This window comes from Plectropomus leopardus, chromosome 18 (genome assembly GCF_026936395.1).
Source record: "Plectropomus leopardus strain MGB_pleo_1.0 chromosome 18, ASM2693639v1, whole genome shotgun sequence".
In the NCBI taxonomy this organism is placed as follows: domain Eukaryota; kingdom Metazoa; phylum Chordata; class Actinopteri; order Perciformes; family Serranidae; genus Plectropomus; species Plectropomus leopardus.
The window spans coordinates 24,096,546-24,121,389 of NC_142193.1; the positions used below are offsets into that span (position 1 = coordinate 24,096,546).

At 39.8% G+C, this 24,844-nt stretch overlaps 1 protein-coding gene and 1 long non-coding RNA gene across 3 annotated transcripts; one reads left to right on the forward strand and one right to left on the reverse strand.

Moving 5' to 3' along the window:
* Nucleotides 1-650: 650 nt before the first annotated feature.
* recql5 (RecQ helicase-like 5) lies at nucleotides 651-24,056 on the forward strand. The gene is made up of 19 exons (XM_042504413.2): nucleotides 651-810; nucleotides 1,023-1,144; nucleotides 2,091-2,612; nucleotides 4,036-4,132; nucleotides 4,219-4,330; nucleotides 4,417-4,579; nucleotides 4,657-4,739; nucleotides 12,065-12,283; nucleotides 12,373-12,469; nucleotides 14,807-14,843; nucleotides 14,926-14,984; nucleotides 15,348-15,418; nucleotides 16,857-16,950; nucleotides 17,043-17,216; nucleotides 17,317-17,951; nucleotides 19,308-19,353; nucleotides 19,425-19,637; nucleotides 19,725-19,797; nucleotides 20,840-24,056. The coding sequence occupies exons 1-19, from the start codon at nucleotides 714-716 to the stop codon at nucleotides 20,962-20,964; spliced, it is 3,039 nt and encodes a 1,012-aa protein (XP_042360347.2). The 5' UTR covers nucleotides 651-713; the 3' UTR covers nucleotides 20,965-24,056.
* LOC121956277 (uncharacterized) lies at nucleotides 4,758-10,191 on the reverse strand. Of its 2 annotated transcripts, none has more exons than XR_015774801.1 (3): nucleotides 9,565-10,191; nucleotides 6,631-6,749; nucleotides 4,758-5,655 (listed from the first exon to the last, which is right to left on the reverse strand). It is a non-coding gene; the product is annotated as an uncharacterized LOC121956277 (long non-coding RNA). The 2 variants fall into 2 exon arrangements; XR_006106689.2 differs by having other exon boundaries at nucleotides 6,631-6,752; nucleotides 9,565-10,188.
* Nucleotides 24,057-24,844: the final 788 nt, after the last annotated feature.

Sequence of the window (24,844 nt, forward strand, 5' to 3'; positions counted from 1 at the left end):
TAATGTAATATAATATAATATACAACAAGTTAACTTGTAAATATGTAAATTTAACGAACAATTTAGTGAATACTTTTCATAATATTTTAATTTTTCTCTATGAAACAATTATGGTTATGGCTGTGTTTTATTAATGACAATTTTCTGCCATCACATAGCATACATTAAACAATAAAAGGTTAAATAAAGTAATGTCATTTAATACACTGTGAACCTATTATTATTTAAAAAATTAAAAAAAAAACAACCCTAAATTAAAAGTGTCATTTTATTTTATTTTACATTATCTATTTATGTATTTATTAAGCGTGGCAGGAAATGAGTTTATTATGTCTCCATGCTAAGACTTTTGCAGGACTTGTAACAGAGTATTTCTACACTGTAGTATTACTAATTTTACATGTGTATCTGAGCACACAGGGGTGTCCATATACTTTTGGCCATATATCCCTTTCATGTGTGCCGCAGCTGTGACGAGTTTATAAAACATAAATACCACGTGGCAACTCTTTCCACCATTACAATAAAAATATAAAACAACAACAAAAAAAAACAACTATCGTATGGATTAAAACATGACATCAACGAAAACAGAATCTGGAAACAAAACAAAACAAAAAAAATGCTTTTTTTCCCCCCCGGCGACTATGATGACGTTATCAGTGTGCGACGACGCCGGACAGGTTTATGAGTTCTCCACACAGAGATAAACGATGACAACAACTTTAAAACAGGCTTTAAAAACCCACTTTGGGTTTGACAACTTTCGGACTAAACAACAGGAAGATGTTGTCAAAGCAGTCGTCCGACGTAAGTCAGCCGACAGCGCATATATCTGCTGCTGTGTTAGTTTATCTTTTAGCTAATTAGCAGACGTTAGCTGGCTCCTAGCAACAAGCAGCTTAACTGAGGTTTTTTGTGGTGGTTTAAAATGTGAGACGCAGTTTAAGTTACGTGTCACATGTGGTGTTGTTTAAGAGAATATTAATAAATAATAAATCTCTGATGTTGTCCTCCTGCAGGTGACAGAGATGTGTTTGTGTGCATGCCCACTGGAGCAGGAAAGTCCCTCTGTTACCAGCTGCCTGCTGTGCTGGCTGAGGGCATCACTCTGGTTATATCCCCGCTAATCGCTCTCATTCAGGTCAGTCTCTTATCTCTGACTGGGCTGCTCCAATGCAATGTGCAGTCTCTATTATGTGTTAATTATGGTGGCCCTGAGGGTCAAAACATTTCAGCAAACACTTCAGCCGTGGTATTCAATTCCAGTTACAAATAATTCCCCACAGCAAAGGTCCGATCTTCATAAAGTCTAAATTGCATCTGATATCCTACCCCTGAGTCCACCAAATTATATCAGCACTGCATATTTCCTAATGATTTCTATAATATTTATTTTCAAACTAGGATACTGTTAACTTGGTTAGCTGCAGTCTGTAGCCGTGACTGTCAGGAGGAAAAAACACAACACTCTGTGAAGGTGATTACATTTTCTCGTTCATTTATCAGAAACTGGTCACGGGTCCGGATCAACTGGGTCTGTGCCCTTTTAGCATTTAGCAATGCTGGTTCTACAACATTTCCCAAGACAAAACAACATTTACCAAAATACTACAACATGTACCAAAATACTACAACATTTATGAAAAAACTACATTTCCCAAAATAAAATATTCTAGAAAATACTACATTTATGAAAAAACTACATTCCCAACACAAAATATATTTCCCAAAATACTACAACATTTATGAAAAACTACATTTCCCAAAACAAAAGATTCTAGAAAACACTACAGCATTTTCCAAAACGCTACATTTCCCAAAGCACAACAATATTTCCCAAAACATAACTTTTCCCAGAACATTACAACATTAAGAAAATACTGCAACATTTACCAAAAGAGTACAACATTTTCAGAAAACAGTACAACAAGGGAAATGTTATATCCTGGGAAATGTAGTGTTTTGGGAAATGTTTTGCTTTGAAAAGGTTGTTGTGTTTTGGGAAATGTTATAGTGTTTTCTGAAAGGTTTTAGGGTTTTGACCCTCAGGGCCAACATAGTTAATCCCTTCCCGTGTTGCTCCCCAGGACCAAGTGGACCGCCTGCAGAGTCTGAACATCCCTGCCTGCTCCATCAACTCCAAGCTCCCAGCAGGCGAGCGCCGTCTGATCCTGGCCGATTTGGGGAGCAGCAGCCCCAAACTGAAGCTGCTCTACATCACCCCGGAGATGGTTGCCTCTCCCTCGTTCCAGCCCTGCCTGACGGGCCTTTGCTCCCGCAGCCTGCTGTCTTACCTGGCTGTGGACGAGGCTCACTGCGTCTCCCAGTGGGGACATGATTTCAGGCCAGACTACCTCAAACTGGGAGAGCTGCGTGATCGCTTGCCGGGGGTTCCCTGTTTGGCTCTGACAGCAACAGCGCCCAAGAATGTACAAGAGGACATTATTAAATCCCTCAGGCTGGGCTCGCCACTGTCCTTCATTACACCTGTCTTCCGCAGTAACTTGCACTATGATGTGATCTTCAGGGAGCTGCTGCCGAACCCTTACGTCCACCTCTACGCCTTCATTCAAAAAGCACTGGCTCTGGACAGCGGCTCTAATGGACAGGTTGGAATTGTTTGTGCTGAAGTCCTTCTTTTCTCTGGATGACAAACCACCACCTGCAAACCCTCATTCATTCATTTATTAATCTTTTTATTGAAATCATGTTCACGCTTCAGTGGCAGACAAAGAAAAGCTCATTTCGAAGGCCAGAAACAGAAATATCTGAATAGAGTAGCGTTGGTTAGCCTAAAGTTTTCACAAAATTATTTTTCAGTGTTTCTTTTTGCAAGAAAAATCCTTTACAGTTTGCAAATTTAAACAAAATTACAAAAATCTTTAACAGTTTATTTTTTTTAATAGAGCCAAATTGATTATGTGTTTTAAAGCTGTAGTTGGTAACTTTTATAAAAAACTCTCTATACCATGACAGTTGTACTTGAGACAGTAAAGAGACAGTCTGTGAAACAAATCATGTTCCTCTGGCTGGTCTTAGTGCTCCTAATGGCATTTGCAAGTATCCATCTAATGTGAAAGTAAACAACTAAACAGATCTGAATAGTCTCTAAATCAGCTGTCTATCATGTCAGTCACTGCTGGTGAATGCAGATAAAATATGAATCAAGATTCTGTTGCTGCGTTATTTCTCGCATTAGATGTTTTCAGGAACATATTTTAGTGCACTGTTTAGCTGTAACATGAGAAAGTCTGCTCTTGCTGGTGGCAGTGCTGTGTTTCGGCTCTGCTGTTTTCAGTATGGCTGCCAGATCACAACCGCAGTTCAGAAACGTCAATGATGTGTTTAAGATCATTAAGAAAGACTTAAAACTGCAACATGACAGTTCATACTGTGTCTTGATCGTACATGTTTGTGAAAACAAAGTTTAAAGGATTCTTACTAGAATATTTGTTTATTTTATGTGAGATTGCCACTAATGATTACTTTAATTGTTATTCTGCCCATTATTGTCTTGATTAGTCGATAAATAATTTTGTTCAAAAATAGTGAAATTTCCCACAGCCCAAAGTAAAATCTTTAAATGGAATTTTTGTCCGACCAACAGCCTCAAATTGAAAGCTATCATATATCACAAAGAAAAAATCACAATCATTTCTAACATTAAAGAAGTATAAAATAAGCAAATGTCTGGCAATTTTGCTTTGAACATGAGCAAATCATTTTATTATGAAAGTAGTTGCCAGATAGTTTTCTGTTGATTGACTAATCAATTAATCCACTAATTGCTGCGGCTCTAATGTTGTCTGTGCTGATATATTTTAAACTTTAAAAAAAATTCAATAATGACATCAGCCTCAATTTGTTTAGTTTCTCTTCGATTCAGCATAAAACTATTTGTTCGCATTACATCTGCCATGTAGGTTGATACCAGTTAAACTGTACTGTGACAATATTATCTGATATTTTTCCTAAAATATTTAATAGGAACCCTGATTTCTTTAACCTTCTTTACGTAATATTTGTGAACAGGGTTGTGGGATCGTGTACTGTCGGACCAGGGAAGGCTGTGAAACAGTGGCTCACCAGCTGACCAAGCTTGGAGTTTTGGCCAAACCTTATCATGCAGGTAATTCTGTTTTCCTCCGTGTAGTTGTAGGATTGTAAAAGACAAGATTTGAGCTCAGATGCTTGACTTCTGCTGATATCCTGCAGGTCTGAAGGCAGGAGATCGCACAGAGGTCCAGAATGAGTGGATGCAGGGGAAGGTGCTGGTTATTGCAGCCACCATCAGCTTTGGTATGGGAGTAGACAAAGCCAACGTCAGGTGGGACAACGAGGTTTTGCTACATGATTTTGTATTGGCTACCGAATTTATGTTTGCATGTGCTGATGTTTTCACTAATCCTGCAGGTTTGTAGCTCATTGGAACCTCGCTAAGTCCCTGGCTAGTTACTATCAAGAGTCAGGGCGAGCTGGGAGAGACGGCCTGCCCTCATCCTGCCGCACATACTACTCCCGGAAAGATCAGGAGCAAATCAGCTTCCTCATCCGTCAGGAGATTTCCCGCAAACAGGTCAGCGCAGTTATCAAAAAATGTAAAGAGCTTGTGTGAAACTCAAGTTTGTGAACATTCTTCGAACATGTTTGCAGGCAAAACGTGGCTTTGAGAAGGAGACGGACAAAGCGGCCATTAAAGACTTTGATGCCATGGTGTCATTCTGTGCTCAAGAGGCGTAAGTAAAGCGCTCACATACATGCATTTTGTTTATTGAGTATAAAAGTGTACAGTCAAAGAATAGCATAATCTCTCCACTCTACATCTATGCAGTTTTATACATGAAATATAACTGCCATTACATGCATGCTGTACTTTTCAAAATAAAATCATAGTCCATTTCAGATTATGTACAGCAGAGGGCAGACTTGATCTCTGTTGTGTTGTGAAGTCTGTGAAAGAACACTGAGGTTTGCCAACAACTTTTCCCTCAGGAGGACCTTGTCTAACTATAGAACGACACATAATATAATAATAATTAGGTGTAGAAAACAATAACAAATTCATTTGGTTCTCCCTTTCATTATCTTTTATCTCATTGTGCAACTTGGTGCAGTATTTTAATGATTCTATACATTTTTGCAGTTCATAGTCCAAGTATTTGCCTGTGTTGTTTTGTTCGGCTCTGCCTTCTCCTCAGGTCAGAGGCGTGGTTGTTGTCCTGCAAAGCGCAGGGATGTTCCAAAGAATGTAGATTGTCCTGAAAACGTGGCAGCTATAGCAGGTGTGTTTGGCAGCCAGTCAGGACATCCTGTCAGGTTGTTTTGTTTTTCAAGGGTTGGGCTCCTCGATTGCCGCTGAACACACCCTGCATAAGGCTTTAATAGTCACTGAAATGTCTCGAATGCCTATGAAGTATATGGCCATGACTCTCAGCAGGAGCTTTCATTCACTCTTAGAAGGATTCATTATGCTTTAGAGACCAGCAGAGAAAGCCTGTGTTGTGTTTCGGGGATGTTTTGCACCGTCTCTGTTAGTTTTCCTTGTGTGGAGCTCACATGGTTAAATGTTCAATCCCTTTTTCGTGGCCTTGCGACAGCAGCAGCAGCAACAGCAGTTGATGCATGTCAGCACTGTCATGAGCACAACCACCACTGCAAGAGAGCAAATAAAAGCTGCATCATGACCAGCTCACTCTTAAAGGTTAACTTTGGAATTTGTCAGCCTGGTCCCTATTTTCCCATGTTTTTGTGTCTATGTGACTGATGTAAACAACAATTTTTAAAGTTGGTCTAGTATTGAGGGTGAGTGCTGCAGCCAGCAGCTGTGCAGCAGCAGCACTGCAACCATATTGGGGAACCGGGCAGCGTCACTTTATTAATAGTGGTTATTTTTGCCACAGACAGGCTCAGCTTGTTATTTTGAGTGTCTGAAGTGTCTCATGATGAAATTAACTTCATAGGTAGTGATCCTACCTGTGTTATTGTGTCTAAATCTCGCTCTATGATTCGCTACTGCCAGTCAAAAAGAGGAGGAAAAAAATCACATTTTCTTAAAGAAAACTGCTGTTCCAAGAATGAAGACACCTGCTGCAGACAGTGGAGGTAATGTTATTAACTGAGGTTATTATGTTGACGTGCCATAACATTAACCATGAAAGCATGGCATAATGGCAAAAACAATCGTTCAATGAACAGTAAGTAGGTGCAAAATATCATCAGATTCCGAACTGATTATAAAAAATTGATCTAGATTAATTTATACTTTTCAGCAGTTGACATCACCTCTTGTGAGATTTCAGAATGAGACTTAAACTTAAACAAGATTTAGACACACTGTCAAACAAATCAGACCAACAGACAGGTTAACACTTTAGACACTAATTATAACAGTCTGAACATGTCTGTGGCAAAAACAAACACTTTTAATGGATGCATGGTGAGGGTGCACAATTGCCATAACTGGTTACATTGCTAATGAAGCACAGCTGCCAGCTGCTGCTGCTCTCCCTCAATACTCGACCAGTTTTCAAAAACTGTTGTTCACATCAGTTACTAAGACACAAAACATGGGAAAATAGGCCCCAGGCTGAAAAAAAGTTGGACCTATTGTTGAGAGCAGAGACTCACAGATGAAGGTTAAGATGACAAAGAAAGCGCCCAGCTCCACAGGGCTGGCGCTGGGCAGACCCTGCAGCTTGACCCATATCCTGTTCAGGATGTTCAGCGTCTCCTCTCTGGCATCCATCCTGCTGAGGTGAAAACATTTACAGTGAAAAGGTCACGCCTGAATTTGGTTTACTCAGTGTCTCATTTGTTTGCCTGCGTTCAGAGCGATCAGGATATAACTCCTGTTCCTTGCTACTGAGACCACATCGCTGGTGTGTTGACATAAGCACATAACTTTCAGCTTTTTATCTACCAACACGATAAAGTGCCGTTTAAGAGTTTCTCAATCTGCAGGTTCCCTTTTAAAGAGAAAAGGGGAGGATGACGGTGACTGGAGTAACTGCCTGGGAGTGCTCTGATGTAAAGCATGTGGTTTTTCTAGCCAAGAATGAGTCTGTTTACCACAAAATGACATGGGGGTGGTGCTGGTGGTTTAAGGTATTCAGCATAACTAACACATTAACCCTCTGTCCAGCCTTTTTGTGAGGAGATGTTACAAAAGGGGAAAAAAGGGTCTTTCTCTGTGTCCAGCAGTTGAACAGAAAGTTCTCAGGACACCTGTCCCATTGTGTTTAAGGTTAACAGACTGTAATGTGTGAAGTCTTTGTAATGGATGGCGTTCCAAGTGTCAAATTATACGTGTTTTACTGATGACAGTGTTATTGTGCTCCAAAGTAAATCAAATGACACATGGGTGTGACAGTCTGTGGGCTCAGCTCTCTGTTGGATATGCTGGGTTGGATTGAATAACAAAACATTATACAATAATACAAAGACTGTATGTACTGAATAACATTCATTATAAGCCAGCAGCAGGTTAGTTTAGTTTAGTGTAGTATAATAGAAAAAAGCCAGCCGATCTGTGTTTCAAGGTAACAAAATCTGTCTGCTCGCACCTCCAAAGCTCACTAATTAACCCCTATGAAACCTGGAATGATGTAACTTTCTTTGTGCCGCGTTCAGACACCTTTTACATGCATTTAAACCTTTCAAACCTGAGCAAATTGATTTGACTTCTTTTGAAAACATGGCTAAAAAGGTAATGAGCAACTTGGCAAGAAATTGTAAGAAATAAAAAAGAAAGGTGTCAAGAAAATGACCTGAAAATTAATTTTTAAAAAGAGAGGATGAAAGAGAAATTATGAAAAGATTATCAAAATAAAAAATAGGTAAAAATGTATTGAAAACATATGCATTTTATTTATTTATTTAATAATAAGAATAATAATAATAATAATAATAATAATAATAATAATAATAAGAATAATAATAATAATCATCATCATTATCATCATCATTATTATTATTATTATTATCAGTCAATAAATAAAATAAACAGTAGATAATAATATCATTGAAATACATACTATTAGAAACTATTTTTAATTTTGTTTTAGTATAATTATTTGGACCTTTTTTACTATTGACCTTTTACTCTTTTGAAAGAAAGCCAATTTGCAACTTTTTTTTTTTTTGTGCCAGGCTGTAAACATGTTTATTTCTGCTGTAAAGTTGGGTATTTTAACATGGGGGTCTATGAGGACTGACTTTGTTGTAGAGCCAGCCTTTAGGGCCAATTTCAGCATTCTGTGCCCGCTCTTTATATTCAAACAGTTTTGCAGGGCCTTGTAAGCAGCCCAGGCGAAACTCATTAAGAGCTATTTTCATCTCTCAGCAGCACTTTAAGTCTTCTTTGGTGGATAATTGACCGGTTATCTGGTCAGAGCTGAACAGATTGAAGGATGAGAGGGGAAGCAGAGTGCAGAGTGAGTGAATGCAAACATGTAGACCTAGCACAATGAACCGTTAAGTTTCACTTTCACTTCGCCAGACGTTCTGCTACTCCGTCTGTGACAACATTACACTTGGTGCTCTGTGAGTGTGGTGTAATGTAGTGCAAATTGTGCTCAAAAATCTGTTTGCGGGATCAGATGTTTTACTTGTGGTAGCCTGCCACAAATAAATTAATGTGTGGGAAACACTGAGAGGCAACTTTTTTCTGAGTTTGGGGGATACAACTGAAAAGGCACATTCTTCCCTGAGATATGCCAAAGCTTGACCCTTTTAATGATTTGTAGCTAAACAATAAAATCTTAAAATCAATCCCAAGTTTGGAAATAAGCAGCAACCACCAACCAAGTGCTGGTAAAATATGCAAGTGGTTGCTAGATTTGCTTCACCCACCTGCCAAAAAACAATGTTTATCTATTGAGTAGCTGGTGGATTTTTGAATTAATCAGCCACAGTGGCAGGTGGACAAAAACGTTCATTTCCAACCCATACCAATCCTTAAACACGTAACACTTACTACAGAGCTGTATTACTGCATACCCAACACACTGGCAACTGTGTGCTACTGAGTGTTTTTGTGCTTTCTGGTGCTTTGGAGCATCCACTTTCTGCCAGTTTTAGTGCAGCAGAATTCATATGACAGATCAATTTCAGTTTACTTTGAGTTTTTAACAACATGCAGATACCAAAGCGGATGCTGTTATCACTTAAACTTCCCTAGTTGGTTTAGCTGGTTTGGCAGCAGTGTCTGCACAGTCAGTGCTTATTTTAGATCCTGTTTTGATCCATTTTTGAATATAATACAATCATATTTAATATGAACTCTCTGTTGCCGTGAGCTTACCCAAGTCAGACTTTGCTCATTAACTCTTGGTGTTTAGTTACAAATGTCTCTAAATCGTGAGAAACTCCTTTGACACCCTGCTGTTAAAATGCCATTGGTATAACTAAAGCGATCTAGTTTAACTTCTGAAAGTACGTTTGCACCTAACAAGTTTGTATTTCTGAACACATTCTCCACATTCTTCTCAACCTGGGTATTTCTCAGGTGGTTCACCTTTAAAACTGCACAGAAACAGACACACTCGCAGTGAATGCACTTACCCGTGAGAATCTCTGTTGTTTTCACGCGCTCAGCCCAGACCAGACTGACTGCCAAAAACTACAAAACAGAAGTAAGCAGACCAGTTGACGAGGAGGAGACAGTGATGAACATGACATGTCCTCCCTGGAGGAGTTACCTGCTGAGTGCTTTATGTGTCAGAGTGTTAGTTTGTTGTTGAAATGTGCCGTACGTCACCCAGAGGAGCAGACGGAGATAAGCAGCCAGGTCGAGATTAAGGTTAAGAGGGGTTATTCCTCAGGCAGTGATGAAACTCTGCATGTGGAGTGGAGGAACAGTGAGATTAGATTAAAAAAAACAAATCCTTTTCACTGCTCTTCTTCTTTCATGTTTATCTTTTTCTTCTTTGCTTCTATGATTTTTTGCTCTTCTCTTCTTTTTGGTGGTTTTCTGTTGCAGAGTAGTTATCTGCTGTGCGCCTCACTTTAGTTTGTCCGCCTCCGAGGCTGTTCTGTCTTTGGCAGTCCTCCCCGGGAGTGACTGTTGCCTCACAGAGTCTTTGTGTGCCTCTCTGCCTTTCCCCACCTCCTTTGGTGAGACTGCTTCTCTCTCTTTCATGGCTGTGGAGGCAGAGTTTCCATTTTCAGCAAGGTAGTTAGCATGTTGTTGAAGTGGCTCATCTAATGGGCTCTTTCCCAAACAGCCTGTGTGTGTGTGTGTGTGTGTGTGTGTGTGTGTGTGTGTGTGTGTGTGTGTGTGTGTGTGTGTGTGTGTGTGTGGTTGTGTGAATATTGGCTGTTACATAATACTGGATCTGAAATAGAAGTGTGAGGCCTTTTTATTAAAATAATGACAGCAATCACACTCAAAGCTGGGATTTTAATAGGAGACATTATGCAGGAGGTGAACTCTGTAGAAATAAATAAAAGTATTGTGCCGAAAAAAAAGAAATGAAAGGAAAATAAGACTAATTACCTCCCAAAAAAAGATTTAATTTGCTTGAATGCATTCTTATTAGTACACAAACAAGTAATGGAGTCAACATTGAGGATAATAACGCTTTCTTTTTTGACAACAGTATTTTTTATTTCATGGGAGCCCTGTTTGACTTATAGAAGAACAGAACCATTGATCACAGTACTGTGTGATGGTTACACAATAGCTAAAAGATCAATAATGCACTAGATGCTGTGTATGATGAAGAGATGTTTGCTCAAAAACATCATCAGACTTGACCTTTTTAAATGCAGACTCTTAACTAACTTAACTGACTCTAACTAACTTCAGACTGAATGAATGTCTTATAACTCACAAGAGCTGTACCAGCCTGTCTTTACATGTGTGTCATGTTTAATAGGGATGCACCAATATTGATGTTTTATGTTTATCTATTTAGTTTTGGGAAACAAAGAAATCTTCATTATGAAAAAATAAGTCACTTAGTCACACTATTAAGAATGAGCAATTCAATCCTACAAATTATTGAAACTTTTTATGTAACCTTTCACATGGAAAGGATGTTATATCTTTCTTGTATTGCAGTAAAAAAAAATCAACACATCTTCCTTTCAAACAGCTTTATTTATTTCAAGTTTCTAACTAAAAACATCTTACAAAAAAACATTTGAAAAAATCATGATAATGTTATTACTTTGTATTGTGTTTTGTCGTGTTGGTAGTATTAAGTTCTTTGTACTGTTTGTGTTTTTCTGGTCCTGCTGCTGAAGAATCACCAAACTGACTGTCGTTGTTTTTAACAATGACACTAAAGATCTTATCTTAATGTTATTATTTGATTTTGCTCATTAGGAAACAGTGAAGGTTAACTGGCTCTCCTCCTGCTGATGTCAAGACTGATTTGTTGTTCACAATTGCAGCATTATCAGGGATACAAAAAGCTTACAGCAGTTTACAGCATACTTCCATCCCGATGGTACGACGGGAGGCCATTAGTCTTGAGTTCTGCTTTTTAGCCAACATAACAATTAATCATAGACTGTAATAATAATGACATCACCCATTGGTTTGCGGACACATTTGTTTCGAACCTTCAAGCAACTGCAGTTTATGGCACTTCTGTGTTGGCTTCATTTTTTAGCCCCAGAGGTTGCTGCTTGGATGTTACACAACAGAAAAATATTGTCCACTGTCATTGGTGAACGTCATTTTAGTTTCCAGTAGCCCAAAGGCAAATATCACTTGAAACTGATGTTAGGCCAAGAAATTGATGCCCTACGTTTTAACAAGCAGCCACCTCCGAGGCTGAACAATGTAGCCAATGTGGATTTGCCAAAAACTACAGTTCATCAAATGGCCAAATGGACCCCGTCCTTCTCCACAGCTCCAACCTCTCTTCCAAATTACGCTCACCTCTGGCTTCAAAAAGCACAGAGATGGCGATGGCTGAAATGCTGAACTCAAGGCTGCAAAACAGCAGTCCACAAACCAGTGGGTGACGTCACAGTAGATACATCCATTATTTATACAGTTTATAGTTTTTAACAAGCGGTATCTTGACAGTATCTCTTCTCTTTCCATCAGCTGCCGCCATGCCACCATCTCCAAGTTCTTTGGGGACAAGACGCCGAACTGTGCAGGTGCCTGTGACTACTGTCGTAACCCAAAGATCGTGCGAGCCCAGCTGGAGAGGGCGGCCACCCTCAGCACCAAGACCGAAGCTCAGAGCAAAGGGCCCAAAGGAGCATTTGGTTTCGAGCCAGACCTTTATGAAGGAGGAAAGAAGGGTTACGGCTTTGAAAGGCATGAAAACTTTACATGTGTCCCACTTATTATCACTTTTATAATGTAGAGATGAACCTGTAGATTGACTCTGACATCACATGTTGCAGGTTTGATGAAGGGGATGCAGGTAGTGGTGAGGAAGACAATACAAAGAGGAAAAAGGAGTTTTCAGAGCTCTTCAAGAAGCAGATGAGCATGCGGAAGGTAAAGCATAACCATCAACACACTCAAACTCTTTTTTAGAGCAGTATGTTTTCTATAACCAGAAAAGAAAACAAAATTCCATTGTTTGTGTTGTTTTCTTCATGCATCTGTTTGCCAGCTGTTGGCAGCAGACAGTTAGGGGCTGCTGAGGCCTCTGTAAGAGAGGCTGGTGGTAAATTGCTGCCACATGTTCAGTGGAATGGCGGCGCAACATTGAAGTAAAACAATTTGCCAGCAGGTCCAAGTGGAGCTCGTCCAGTCAGCAATAGAACATCAATAAAAGCAGGAATGCCATGACTGTGAAACAGAAAGAAACTGACATAAAGAACAAATTAGAGAAAAGGTGTTGTGGTGATGAAAAGGAGGCCAACTTCACCAAGATCCCACACCATTTAAAACTTCATTTAAATGAGTTTCTGATATTCATGCGCACAGTTAACAACTGAATGAATGCAGAATTACAATAAAAGAAGTAGAACTTTATTGAAAATGAAATTTACATAACAAAAGAGAAAATATATTTATAGAAAATATATATCAAAACTGCAAAATGATACATAACAAAATAAAATATGTAAAAACGATGCAAAAATAGTTACCACATTTATACATTCCAACATACATGATATGATGAAGTCCCAAAGTGCTTTTTGCTGCCATCTACGTACTTTTAAAGTGCTTGCTGGCTGATAGAAGTGCTGTGCGTCAGAGTTCAAATATCGAACAGCCTCAGGATAAGAACTTTTCCTGAGGTGAGATGTCCTGAATCTAAAGCTTTGGGATCTCGTTCAGGAGAGGAGGGATTTGAAAAGGGAGCTAGCAGGGTGAGAGGAGTCAGCGATCACCTTCTGAGTCTGGCGTCTGGTTCGTGTGACATTATATACAGAAACAGAGAAAAAGTCACAGCCAGTCATCTGAGACACGTTCAACTCTTACCACTGTCCCCTCTCCAGGGCGGTTGTGTTGCTGCACCACACTATGACTGTAAAAGCACTTTTATTTAAAAGTGGCTATAGGAAGATTACAGGAAATGAGGGAGAAAGAATTACAATAAAAAATAAAAATAAGTTCGCTAGTTGAAATCTGAAATAGAATAATTTGGCAATTTAAGGGTTAAGAAGTATTCCACTGCTGGAAAGATGGTCTTCATTAAACTGGGCTGTCTATGCATGAGTAAAGACACATACTTCTGAGACTGGTGCTACATGACCAGAGAAAACAGATGAAAAGGATTTTGGCATTCACTTCTGCACGTGATGTAGAAAAATCTACAACTACCAGAATGCACTGCGCTGCACGAGACAAATAAACGCTCCCACTGATGGGTGACATAATAGGCTTGTTCGAGATGAGCCAGGCCTGCGCAGAATCAATCATCACTGATTGCAACACATTTCATGCTGATTAGACTTCATCCCCACTTGCTCTGACATCATGCAAAAGTGGATGATGTTCAGATCGAGGCAGTGGCAGATTTAAAAGCCAGGCACTGCAGCTGCTCTCCACCAACCGCAAAATCCAGGGCATGATGGGAAATGCTTGGCTCTCACCAGATTTTGTCACCGCCCACTACTGCTGCCGCCCAATCTACTCCAATTTCCAGGCGTGGTGCAGGTCATGTTGAACAAGCCAGTTGTGAGCTTTGCTGTTTTGGCACAGGAAACAACATGGCAGCTGGCTGATAACAAAACATCTTGAATTACAGCCAAACAGTGCATTTCAATTTTCTTAAGACATTTGAGGCAAGAAATAGGCAACACAGTAACGAAATCTTGGTTTATATTTTATAAGCACTGCCTAGTGTCGCCTTCTGATGTGGGTTTTTTCAGCCTCCATTCTTTATAATATAGGAAACAGTATGGCGCCTACTTCCTGCTCTTGTATTACAGCCAAACAGCGCACCAAAATATGATTCTGAAGACATTTTAGGCCTGAACAGTAGCAGTATCTTGGTTCATGTTTGATCAGCACTTCCTAGTTCAGTTTAATAGGAACTGGACGGGTCTCTCTCATCCTGCTTCTATACTCTTTGTCCGTGGTGGAGGGGATATGAATATGTGGAAGTGCAATCTGTGGTCACCAGGAGAGATGAGAGATATGGACACTGATAAAAAAAGATAAAGGTTTACCACAGTTCATCTATATGTACTACCCAGATAGTTACGATAAAAAGCTGGTTTAAAATCAGCAAAGTTTCTCTTGGTTGGCTGTAATGCTGTGCAGAAATCTAGGAAATGTAACCATGTGTGACTTCTCTGTGTTTTTGTTTGAGTGGAAGTTACTTTGTTTACGTGAATATCTGAGAATTAACCTCAGTCTGTGCTCATGTCTCCTTAGGGAACTGATGGTCAGAGAGAAGACTTTGTTCCACCAGGTAAAAATCAATAGAAAAATAAAACAATTCTGAATCCAGACTCATCTGTTCTGTCCTATAAAATATGTTTTCTGCTGTGTAGATGATGACTGCCCACTGAGAGACGCCAGCAGCCAGAGGATCCCCAGGCTTACTGTAAAGGTACTTGAACACTGCATACACATTCCTCATACCTGCTGCACTCATTAACACGTCTCCAGGAATTCAGTGACTCATGTGTGATGGGTTGTGAAGACGTGCGGTGACTGAGCCGACGTTTCCACTGAGAGAGACTGACATTATTGATGTAAAAAAGAAAGTATATTTACAGCACATGAACAGAAACTCATGAGACTGCAGAGGATGATTTGCATAAAGTTTCCCTCTTGCAAACATCCCTGTGAAATGTTGTCTTTTCACTGGAGTAAAAAAAATCTGGTTCATTTATTATTAATACCTGTAGCTTTGATCATTCTTGGCAATTTTAGTCTGAATTTTATGTGGCATTTTTATGTTGTATTTCAGGCCAGAGAGCACTGCCTGTGTCTCCTGCAGGAAGCGTTATATGGCCACCAGGGGGCAGAAGATGCATTCAAGTGATTATGCAGACACATGCTTCAAACATTCATACAGTGAACAAACATTTCACTGCAACACTTTTGTTTTTGCTCCCATTTTTCATAGATTGAAGTGAAATATCTCCCACAATTTTTTTTGGCACTCGATAGATTTATTTCTTTCAAATTTTATGTATGATTTTGTTAAAATCTGTGTTAGTGAGCACTTTACAAGATGATCCATCCCACTTGACAGTTGTGGCATATCAAGATTAGGGATGTCCCGATCAAGTGTTTTTGCCCCTGATCAGAGTCATTGATAGTTAGTATCTGCCGACACTGTTTCCCAGTATCAGCAGATGCCACAAATTGTGCTCTCTGTTTACAACAGCTGTATGATGACAGACACAAACAAAGGATCAGGTGTGGTGCATGCTCAAAATAACCAATCCAGATCATTTAAAAAATGTGTTGACTGGGCCCAATACTGATTCTTCCATCCTAATCGGGACATCCTGAATCAAGATGCTTAATAAGCCTCATTATTATTATTATAGCATCATTATTACACACGTGCCTTTGGCTGGTCACAGTAAAAGGACACTCCGAAACGTGTGAGTTTTATCACATTACCACAGATGTTGCAAGTTTTGAGAGACCATGCTGTTGGCATGCTGACTGCAGCTGCTACTCATAAGCTGATTGTTTAAGTCACAACTATAAGCCATCTCCAGTGTTGTTTTCCTGTATTTGGCAGTTCATCAAACTGGCCACACAACCACAGTAAGTCGGTTATGATGATAAACTGTCAGGTCAGATCCCAGTGAGGACGATAAACATGCAGATGAGCTTCTCTGAGATGGTTCCTGCCAGATTCTGCAGAAATCATTTTGTAGCTGGTCTCAAAAGATCTTGCAGGTGAAGTTGTTGGATGTCGAGGTCCTGAGCTGCTGCTACATGTGGTCTGCTGTTGAGTTGGATGTACTGCCAAATTCAAGGAAAAAACACTGGAGGCAGCTTATCACTGTGAAATGAACATTCGGTTTGCAGGCATTTGCTCTGGCAGACATTCCTGCAGTCAGCATGCTAATGGTGCGCTCCCTCAAAACTTACAATATCTGTGGTATTGTTTTGTGTGATAAAAGTGCACATTTTAGAGTGTCCTTGAATTGTGTCCATCTCAAAGCCCACCTGTGTACTTATGATGCCAAGCGTTTTGATGCAATACGCTTGTCAGGTGATGGATTATCTTGGAAAAGGTGAAGTGCACACTGATGCAAATTTTATACATTTGCAGCCAAAAATTATATATTTATTGGGTGCATTAAAAAAGTCTCTGATCTTTCACTTAAACCTGTAAAATATTGAAGCAAAAACCAGTGTCACGTTTAATTTTTTTTCAGTATAAATTCTACAATTGTATCACACTTTCATTCCACATAGTTTTACATTGTGTTTTTTGTCCTCACTCTCTCAGCAGTGACACTCTGTCTTTAGCGGTGGATATCGAATATGAGGTCTTTAAAAGCAGCAAGTCCTCCAACTTGTACAAAGCTGCCGTCCTGAAGAAGGTAACTGCTGACTGCTCCGCCTGTCACAGCATCGTTGATAGCATGCAGAAAGATTTGGAAGATGTGTCCCTAACTCAAAGCTTGCTTTAAAGGTGTCAGAGATGAAGAAAACGGCACCTGGAGTAAAAAAAGAAGATGTCAAGACTGACAGTGGCAGTGAATCCAGAGAAAATGAGTCAAAACTCAAAGAGGAGGCACCTTCCTCATCTTCGTCCTCCTTTTCTGAAGAGATGCAGGGATTCACATCTGCATCTGAGATCTACTCTGTAAGATCCACTTCACTGCACTCTTGCTTCACCTAGTTTACAAGCAGTTGTTGTGGATTCAGATATAAACATGTATTACTTTTTTGCGTTATTCCTCCAGATGAAGCGTAAGAGAGTAGGAGCAGGCCTGAGGGGATCATCCAACCCCTTCCAGACTGCAAAGGATCTGCTAAAGTCCTCAATGTTGGACACTGTGTCTAACAGAGGGACAGAGAGCGGCGGGTTTTACAACGACAGCTCAGGAGGCTCTGGAGAGACAAACACAGATGCATCTTTGGACGTAACGTCGTCCATCAGAGCCAAAGCAAGTGCCGTCGCCGCCTCCCTGAACAGCCCAACGAAGGCAGGCAGAGCCATGAGCAAGAAGCAGCAGAAGCTAGCAGAAGCAGCAAAAAGTTCCCGCAACATTTCTCAGTACTTCACCAAAAAAGAAACAACAACAAAAGCCAACAAAGACCCAGAGGAGGCAGAGACCCTAAAGGGACTCGATGCCACATTATCTCACTCCACGGCGACGGTCGCTCAAGAAAGTGAGAGCCAGCAGGAACACTCACCTGTCACTGTGGAAGACGTAGAGATGAGTCCTGTGGAGACTCAGGACGTGACTGAAGAAAAAAGTAAAAAAGAAGTAACAGTTAAACCGGATGATGAAGAGGAGGAAAGTCATGAGACAGAGATGTTAAATTTGGAGCAGCTTCAAGACACATCTGAAGAGAAAATGAAGTCCGCTGCAGAGTAAGGCTCCCTAAATGCAACATTTTAAAGGAACACTTAACTTAAATGATCATTTGTGTACCAGTTACTCAACCTGTGTTACGGCAGAATTTGTTAAGAACACGTTTTTGCTCTCCACGGTGAACAAAGAATCCAAAATCTGAGAAAATTCTTGATAAATTGAAGTCATAGGGGTCTGAGTTTAGCTATATCAAAACACATGTTTACAAACTCTCTCACAAGTCATGCAGTATAATCCAGACGTATCATCAGTACTTCCCAGACAGATAGACCTTTCCAAGGAGTTAAAAGTGAAACTTATCCATGCTTTCTTCAAAGCCAGACTCCACTGACAGAAACAGTAATTTTACCTCACTGAACACGAGAGCCGCTGGTCTGCCACTGCTTCGATAGAGGCTGGAGTTACTCAAAATCACACAATAACAAAAAAACTACTGATTGAGTCAGCAGTAGACCAGCGGCTGCTGTGTTCAAGTTAAAATTGCTGTTTTTGTTGAGTCTGAAGTTAAAGAGAACATTGATAAGTTAAAGTTTTTGTTCAGTTTCCTGTCAGTCTGTTTGGGAAATACGTCTGGATGAATAAGATTTGGATTATATGAGTTTCAGAGTTTATAAACAGATGTTACATAAAGACGCATGAAGTAGTGTTGCTGCACTTCACTGATGAACAGAGCTGTCTGCTACGCCCACTTTATATGACCCACCTCAGCATCCGCGGTTTAAAGTTTGCCAGAAACGCCAGTTTTGGATCATGAGCAGTTGGTGGGACACTTATAAGAGTGGGATTGTTGTCGCTGAGGAGTGGTAGGAAAATGTTTGTATGTTCAGAGCATCACTTGTATGTGTGAGGGAGCTCCTTTAACTCTGTATCGCAGGGGAATCAACAGTGATGAGATCTCCAGTCTATGTTTTGAAAAATAGCCTGTATGCTTTACTACCTTTGTGACAAGGGGAGACTACGGAAGACAGCTAGTGCCGGTGTTCAGTGTTGATTTTGCATTGTGGTGTGTACGGAGATATTTCGTAAAAAACAAAGGCTGTGTTGACAGAACGGAGGGGGGAAATGTCTGTATACATGTAAGATAAGTCTAAATTCTTGCTTGTGTTGTACGTCGCTTTGGATAAAAGCATCTGCTAAATGAAATTGTAGAATTGTAGAAGATGGGGTCCTAAATTCATCAAGGATTTTCTCCGCTTTTGGATTCTTGGTTCACTTGAGGCACACGAGAAGTTTTCTTCACAAAATAAGTGTTAAACGGGTTGAATAATTGATAGACAAATGTTCTTTTGGGAAGAAGTATTCCTTCAAGACAGAGTTAATGGAAAAGTCTAACGTTGTATTTATGTCTCACACAGACTGAACAAATCAGAGGAAGAAGCTAAACCACCTCAAACAGAAAAGGTAAGTGTCTGTTTCTTATCGTAGCACTTATCTTCCGCTCATTGACTGACGGTACACGTTCGTTTTTCCAGTTGACCGATAACTTGGAGGCAGACAGAGGGTCGTCTCCTCCAGCAAAACGCAGCCGCCATGCAGACAGAAGAGTTACCTTTAACCCGAATGTGCAGGAAAGAGCCCTGCTCCCCGTCAACGAGCCACCCAAGCCTGTGACGCTGAAGGAAGCAGCTGATATCGTGGTCCGATACCTGGACCCCTTTTACACTCAGGGGAAGTTTGCCACCAAGGTGAGAGAGGCAAATACATTTTTCATGTTTGCAGAAAAGAGGTGTGAAATCAAATGAATTCTCAGCTGTTGTTCTGTCTGGTTGCAGGAGTTGTTTAAATCCTTCGCCCGCTATTTATCTCACCTTCTCACAGAGGGGAGGAGTCGGGGAAAAGGCCAAGGTAAGCAGGAGGGAAATCAACTAAAACAGCGGCTGCCACCCGGTGCAGCTGCTGGGTCCAGATTCCTCCTTCGTCATTAGTTCAGAGTCCACACATAAGAGAAATGACCACATATTCAGTTTAATTTGACAAAATGTAATTAACACATGGGCTTAAAACACAATGAAATGAAACATATTGCAAGACTGTTAGTTAAGTGCAGTTAGTTAAAATCCAGGGGCGTTTCTAAGATTTGAATACACTGGGGGCTCAGCCCGGACCTCTGTAGAGAAAAAAAAATTGCCAAAAATTATTTAAGAAAACATCAAGGGATGTTTTATTGAAACAAATGGTGATTTTTTTTCCTTTTAAAATGTTGGCTTTTTTTTCCTTTACATTTTTTATTGTTTTTTTTTTTTAACTTTTGGTTATTTGTTTTCCTTAAAAAAAATTGGCGATTATTTGTTTTTGTTTGTTTGTTTTTGTTTTAAAACTGAAAAATTTTTGCAGATTTTCTTTATCTCTGTTTTTTTTTCCTTTTAAATTTTTTGGTTATTTTTTAAAGAAAACATGCCTTCAAAACCCATGGGCCCACCAAAACAAAAATCCTAAAAAAAACACACCATTTATTAGAGCCAGAAACTTTAAATTAGAAATTATTGTTGTATTTTCAAGTTTCTTACTGTCCTTGAACACATCATGTAGGATGAACACTTCACACATTTTCCCTGAGTCGTTCAGGAAGGCTCAAGGAAAAATATGTAAAATAAATAAAAAATAAAAATAAACAAAACAGGCCAAATTATAACAAGAATGGGACAATAAAATAGTTACTGTTCTCAAAAAAAGAACAACTTTCTCACTCTACAGCAGGAAACCACACTTCAAAATTACAGCTCTGTGCTGCAATTTCACTATACACTATACTTCAAAATAAAGTGTTTTTTCACAAACTTGACATGGTAACAAGTCACTTGCGATCCGCGACCCACCAGTTTTTGAACCGCTGATCTAAAACGCTGCATGCGATGGACTCCTCACTAATGCCTGTCTGTGTCCACAGTCAAAGCAGAAGCCCGAGCTCTCATCAAGAAGTTCTTCAGCGGAGTCAAACGCTGTGAGAGCGAGGCCGACTGGAAGCACCTTAAAAGACCGAACAGCTGTAAAACCACTGAGAACAAGGAATGATGGGAAGTGAGAACGTAGCCATTTTTAGGGTCGAACCCTTCCTCTTTGTCAGTGCCTAAGCTTCTCTCGTCCCAGTGACCTCAGGCTTCACCACAGACGCCTGCTGACCAGGTTTTCGGTTTATTTGCTGCTTGAGCTCTGCTTTTTTCAGGTTTGTTGCTGCTGTAAGTCAATAATGAAGCAATAACGTGTGGACTGTTACAGCCCGAGAGAGCAGAAGTAAATCTGTGCATACTGATAGTGTCGTTTATGTTTCAGTGCGAGGCACTTCTGTGGTTCTGCACTCTTCTTTTGTTTTAAATCTCTGCAAGTTGATTTGCGTACTGAGCTGAAGTGAATGAAAACCCAAAGGCCTCTTGGAATAACCAGGACTAATGCTGTGTCTCCGTACGACCTTCTCTCCCCTCCCAATAGCCAACGCAGCGACCTTTAACAGTGAGGAGTGTCCAGTGCTCCACACTAGACTTTTTGACCATGATGAGTACACCATCCAGATACTCGCACTTAGCATTTGTCATACTTGTCAGTGTGAACGCTTTCACGATCAAAACAGCAAGTGTATAAACGGAAAAACGGGAAGTGACACACAGCATAAGAAGCTACAGCCATGCTAGCTGCTCTGTGAAGCTGAGCTACAGCTAAATGTAAAGGTGTGAGTGCTAACATGCTCACAAAGACTATGTTTACCTGCACAAAATATTCCAGTATTATTAGACTATTGCTACTTAGCAGTTAACGTGGATCTTAAGTCGTTGTTCCTGTTTACATGCAGCCATGGATACTCAGATTAACGTGCCCTTATGTTGTTTATCAGGTCAAAATAACGAAAAGTCGGATTCACTTTTGCTATTTATCTCAACATTTTTACACTGGTGGTGGACTTCTTTGAGTATACACGCAGCCTTCCTCTTTTATTCCTGTGACCACCTTCCTGAAAAGGTCGGCTGTGAGATATTTGTGCTTGTCCAAAAACCTGTTAATATACAAGTGTTGATGATGCCTTCTCTTTGTTGTAGGCAGGCATCTCTATTACAGATTGTATGCTGCAGGCTAGTTGGTTCGTGTAAAACACGCAGAGCCGACCGTTAACAGACGAGAAGCTGCATGTTGCAAACTTTGGTAAAACCCCCAAATAAGACGCATCTTCTTCATGCACTGTTGGCATGTCAACAGAATGGTCCTAAAACCCGAATTATACAAGCATATCCCACATCTTAACTGAAAATGCTACATTTGGAAAATACCTAATTTAGAATATCCAAACAGAATATGCTGTTTACGTGACCCTTATTATCAGAAAATTGTCATTTTCGGCATAATAGTGGAATATTAGTGTGCACGTAAACATAGTCAATGATGATCCTGTAACTCTAAACACAAAGAACAGCTGTGGATCATGAATGTCAGTTTTGCAGATATTTGGGCATAACAAATATAACCTTTGACTTGATGGTGCTAGATGAAACATGGAAGTTATTAAAGTTTATCCAACAGACTGTATATAAAGATGGACGACACGCCCCCACTCATCCCCACTATGCTTAAGCGAGTCTGAAATATCCGAGATTCGGACGTTGCCGTCCTGTGAGGGTTATTGTAGCGTTATCCACGATGGGGGAGTTCTCACCAAAACACCCTTCTGACCAATCGACAGCAGCCGCATTGAGTGTGAGCGCACGGATTGGCGGTCACAGCTGTCAATCATGGTGGAAAGCCCCCTTTTGTATAATTAAAAATCTCATTAAAACTGAACTTATAAAAACGATTACTTGATAAAACATCAGGGTGACGAGATCTGCCCCCAGTGACAGAAACAGTCTTTGGGAAACATTTATTTGGCGTGTACTTTGAGTTTTTAGTTTGGCCTTTGTTCCATTTACTATCACAGAGGGGGCGGGCTTTATGACCTACACAGCAGCCAGACACCAGGGGGCAATCTAGATTGAAAAGTTACACTTTTGGGGATGTTGTCCGTCTTTATATACAGTCTATGGTTTATCCTCTGGAGACCATTTTAGTGTGAACCAAATTACATGGCAGTTCATATAATTGTTGATGAGATGTTTAGATGTTTTAATGTGGACCAAAGTGATGGACTTAGCGGCAGACGGCGAGCATGGCGCGAAACACATTGTGGCTGACAGTGAAGTGAAGAATACTTGAGTTGAAGTAAATGGGGTTAGAACGTACTAGAACGGTGGAACAATGTTTTATTGTTTGACAGAAACCAGGCGGTTCTGTGTTGTGAATGCCTGATGCTGCGTTCACAGGGAATCAGGGAGATTTTAGATGGCAAACTGGATATTGTTTTAATGGACGAGAGCAGGACAGCAGACGAGGCTGACAGAGAAAACCAGCAGCTGTAGATGGTGTTGCCGTTCAGAGTTAAAATACTTTAACTTCGCCTTGATGGAACTACAACTGGATGTTGCCTAACTCTTTCACGTTTGGGAAAAACACAGAAAATCTGGACGATACGTAGATATTTGTGGGGAAATTACATAATAATAAACATTTAATATATTTTATTCCATTCTTTGTAAACAATACAGAAATATCTTGCAATATACCATCATTTTGTTCCAACGTCGGGTCATTGTTTTGGATTGTTTGTTTTTCCCGTGTTGTCGGTCTGCCTGATTCTCAGTGAACGCAGCATTAAAGATATTATATACATCTACTGCTGCTACATATTTCGTCTTTGACTGCTGGACTGAAGAGCAAAGAGAGAAAACCTATAAATCTGATACTGTATGATATGAAACTGTATTGTTGATGTTTTCTTATATTTAAAGATTCACTAGATTCAGTTTTATCTTCCGGTCATTAGCAAAGGGATCATTTTGAAAGACATATTTTTGTTTTATGAACGCCGTGGTTTCCACTGAGGGAAATGTTCCTTAGTTATAGTGCCTGTCGATGCTGTGAGAGGTCACAGTTAGTGTCCCCGTGGTCAGGAGTAGGAAACCCAAAGAGTCCTGGAAGCAGTGCCAGACACAGAGGCCTGGCTGTTTAATCTGAACAGGCTGTGTACTCTTTGCTCCTAAATGTTTACAATAAAGACTGCTGAGCAGGACAGACTGACCACAGTGTGAGAGCCTGACTGTGTGCTAATTTATCAACGCTCATGTCTTCAATTGGACAAATTCAATTGGAGCTTTTGGGGGGATGGACGGAGAGGAGACGTCCGTGCCGGGGACGCTGTCAAATAAACGGTGACGTCACCCTCAGTGTGCTGCCTTCAGGTGCCCTCTGTAAATTAGGAGTTTAATTTTCCCACACTCAAATAATGAATAAATTAAGGTTGTAGATAAAAAAGGAGATCATTACATTACATTACATAATATTAGAAAATATGACAGTTGTATCTGTAGTGTTCCACTATAGGGGACACATTCACTTTCTGATTACTTTTTAAAACATGGCTGAAAAATGCACTGAGCAAGAGATAAAAGAGAAATCACTAGAAGTAAATAAAAATTTAAAATATAAGGAAAAATCTGTCATTATAGTTGTTCTTGTTATGATGATTATTATTATCATTATTAATTTTAAAACCAAAAGAGAGAGGGAGGGATTATCAGAAGATATATATATATATATATATATATATATATATATATATGTATGTATGTATGTATAAACCCAAAACAACAAACGTTATTTACATTATTAGTACTAAGAATATTTTTTTATAATAAACATAGTTTTCTGGCCTTTTTCCCCTTTTTAATCTTCATCATCTGCTAATAATTCGCATCTCTCTTTTGTTTTTTATATTAATACTATTACTACTAGTACTACTACTACTACTAATTATAATAATAATTTTTGTTCTGTTACCTTTTTATAGGTAGCAGAATAAATTATAATAATAACG

What these genes read in the sequence shown, in the direction of transcription:
- recql5 (XM_042504413.2), top strand. Translation starts at nt 714, where the DNA reads ATGACAACAACTTTAAAACAGGCTTTAAAAACCCACTTTGGGTTTGAC. An exon ending in AACCACCTCAAACAGAAAAG is followed by an intron (nt 19,354 to 19,424) that starts GTAAGTGTCTGT and finishes TCGTTTTTCCAG; the next exon opens with TTGACCGATAACTTGGAGGC. An exon ending in GAGTCGGGGAAAAGGCCAAG is followed by an intron (nt 19,798 to 20,839) that starts GTAAGCAGGAGG and finishes CTGTGTCCACAG; the next exon opens with TCAAAGCAGAAGCCCGAGCT.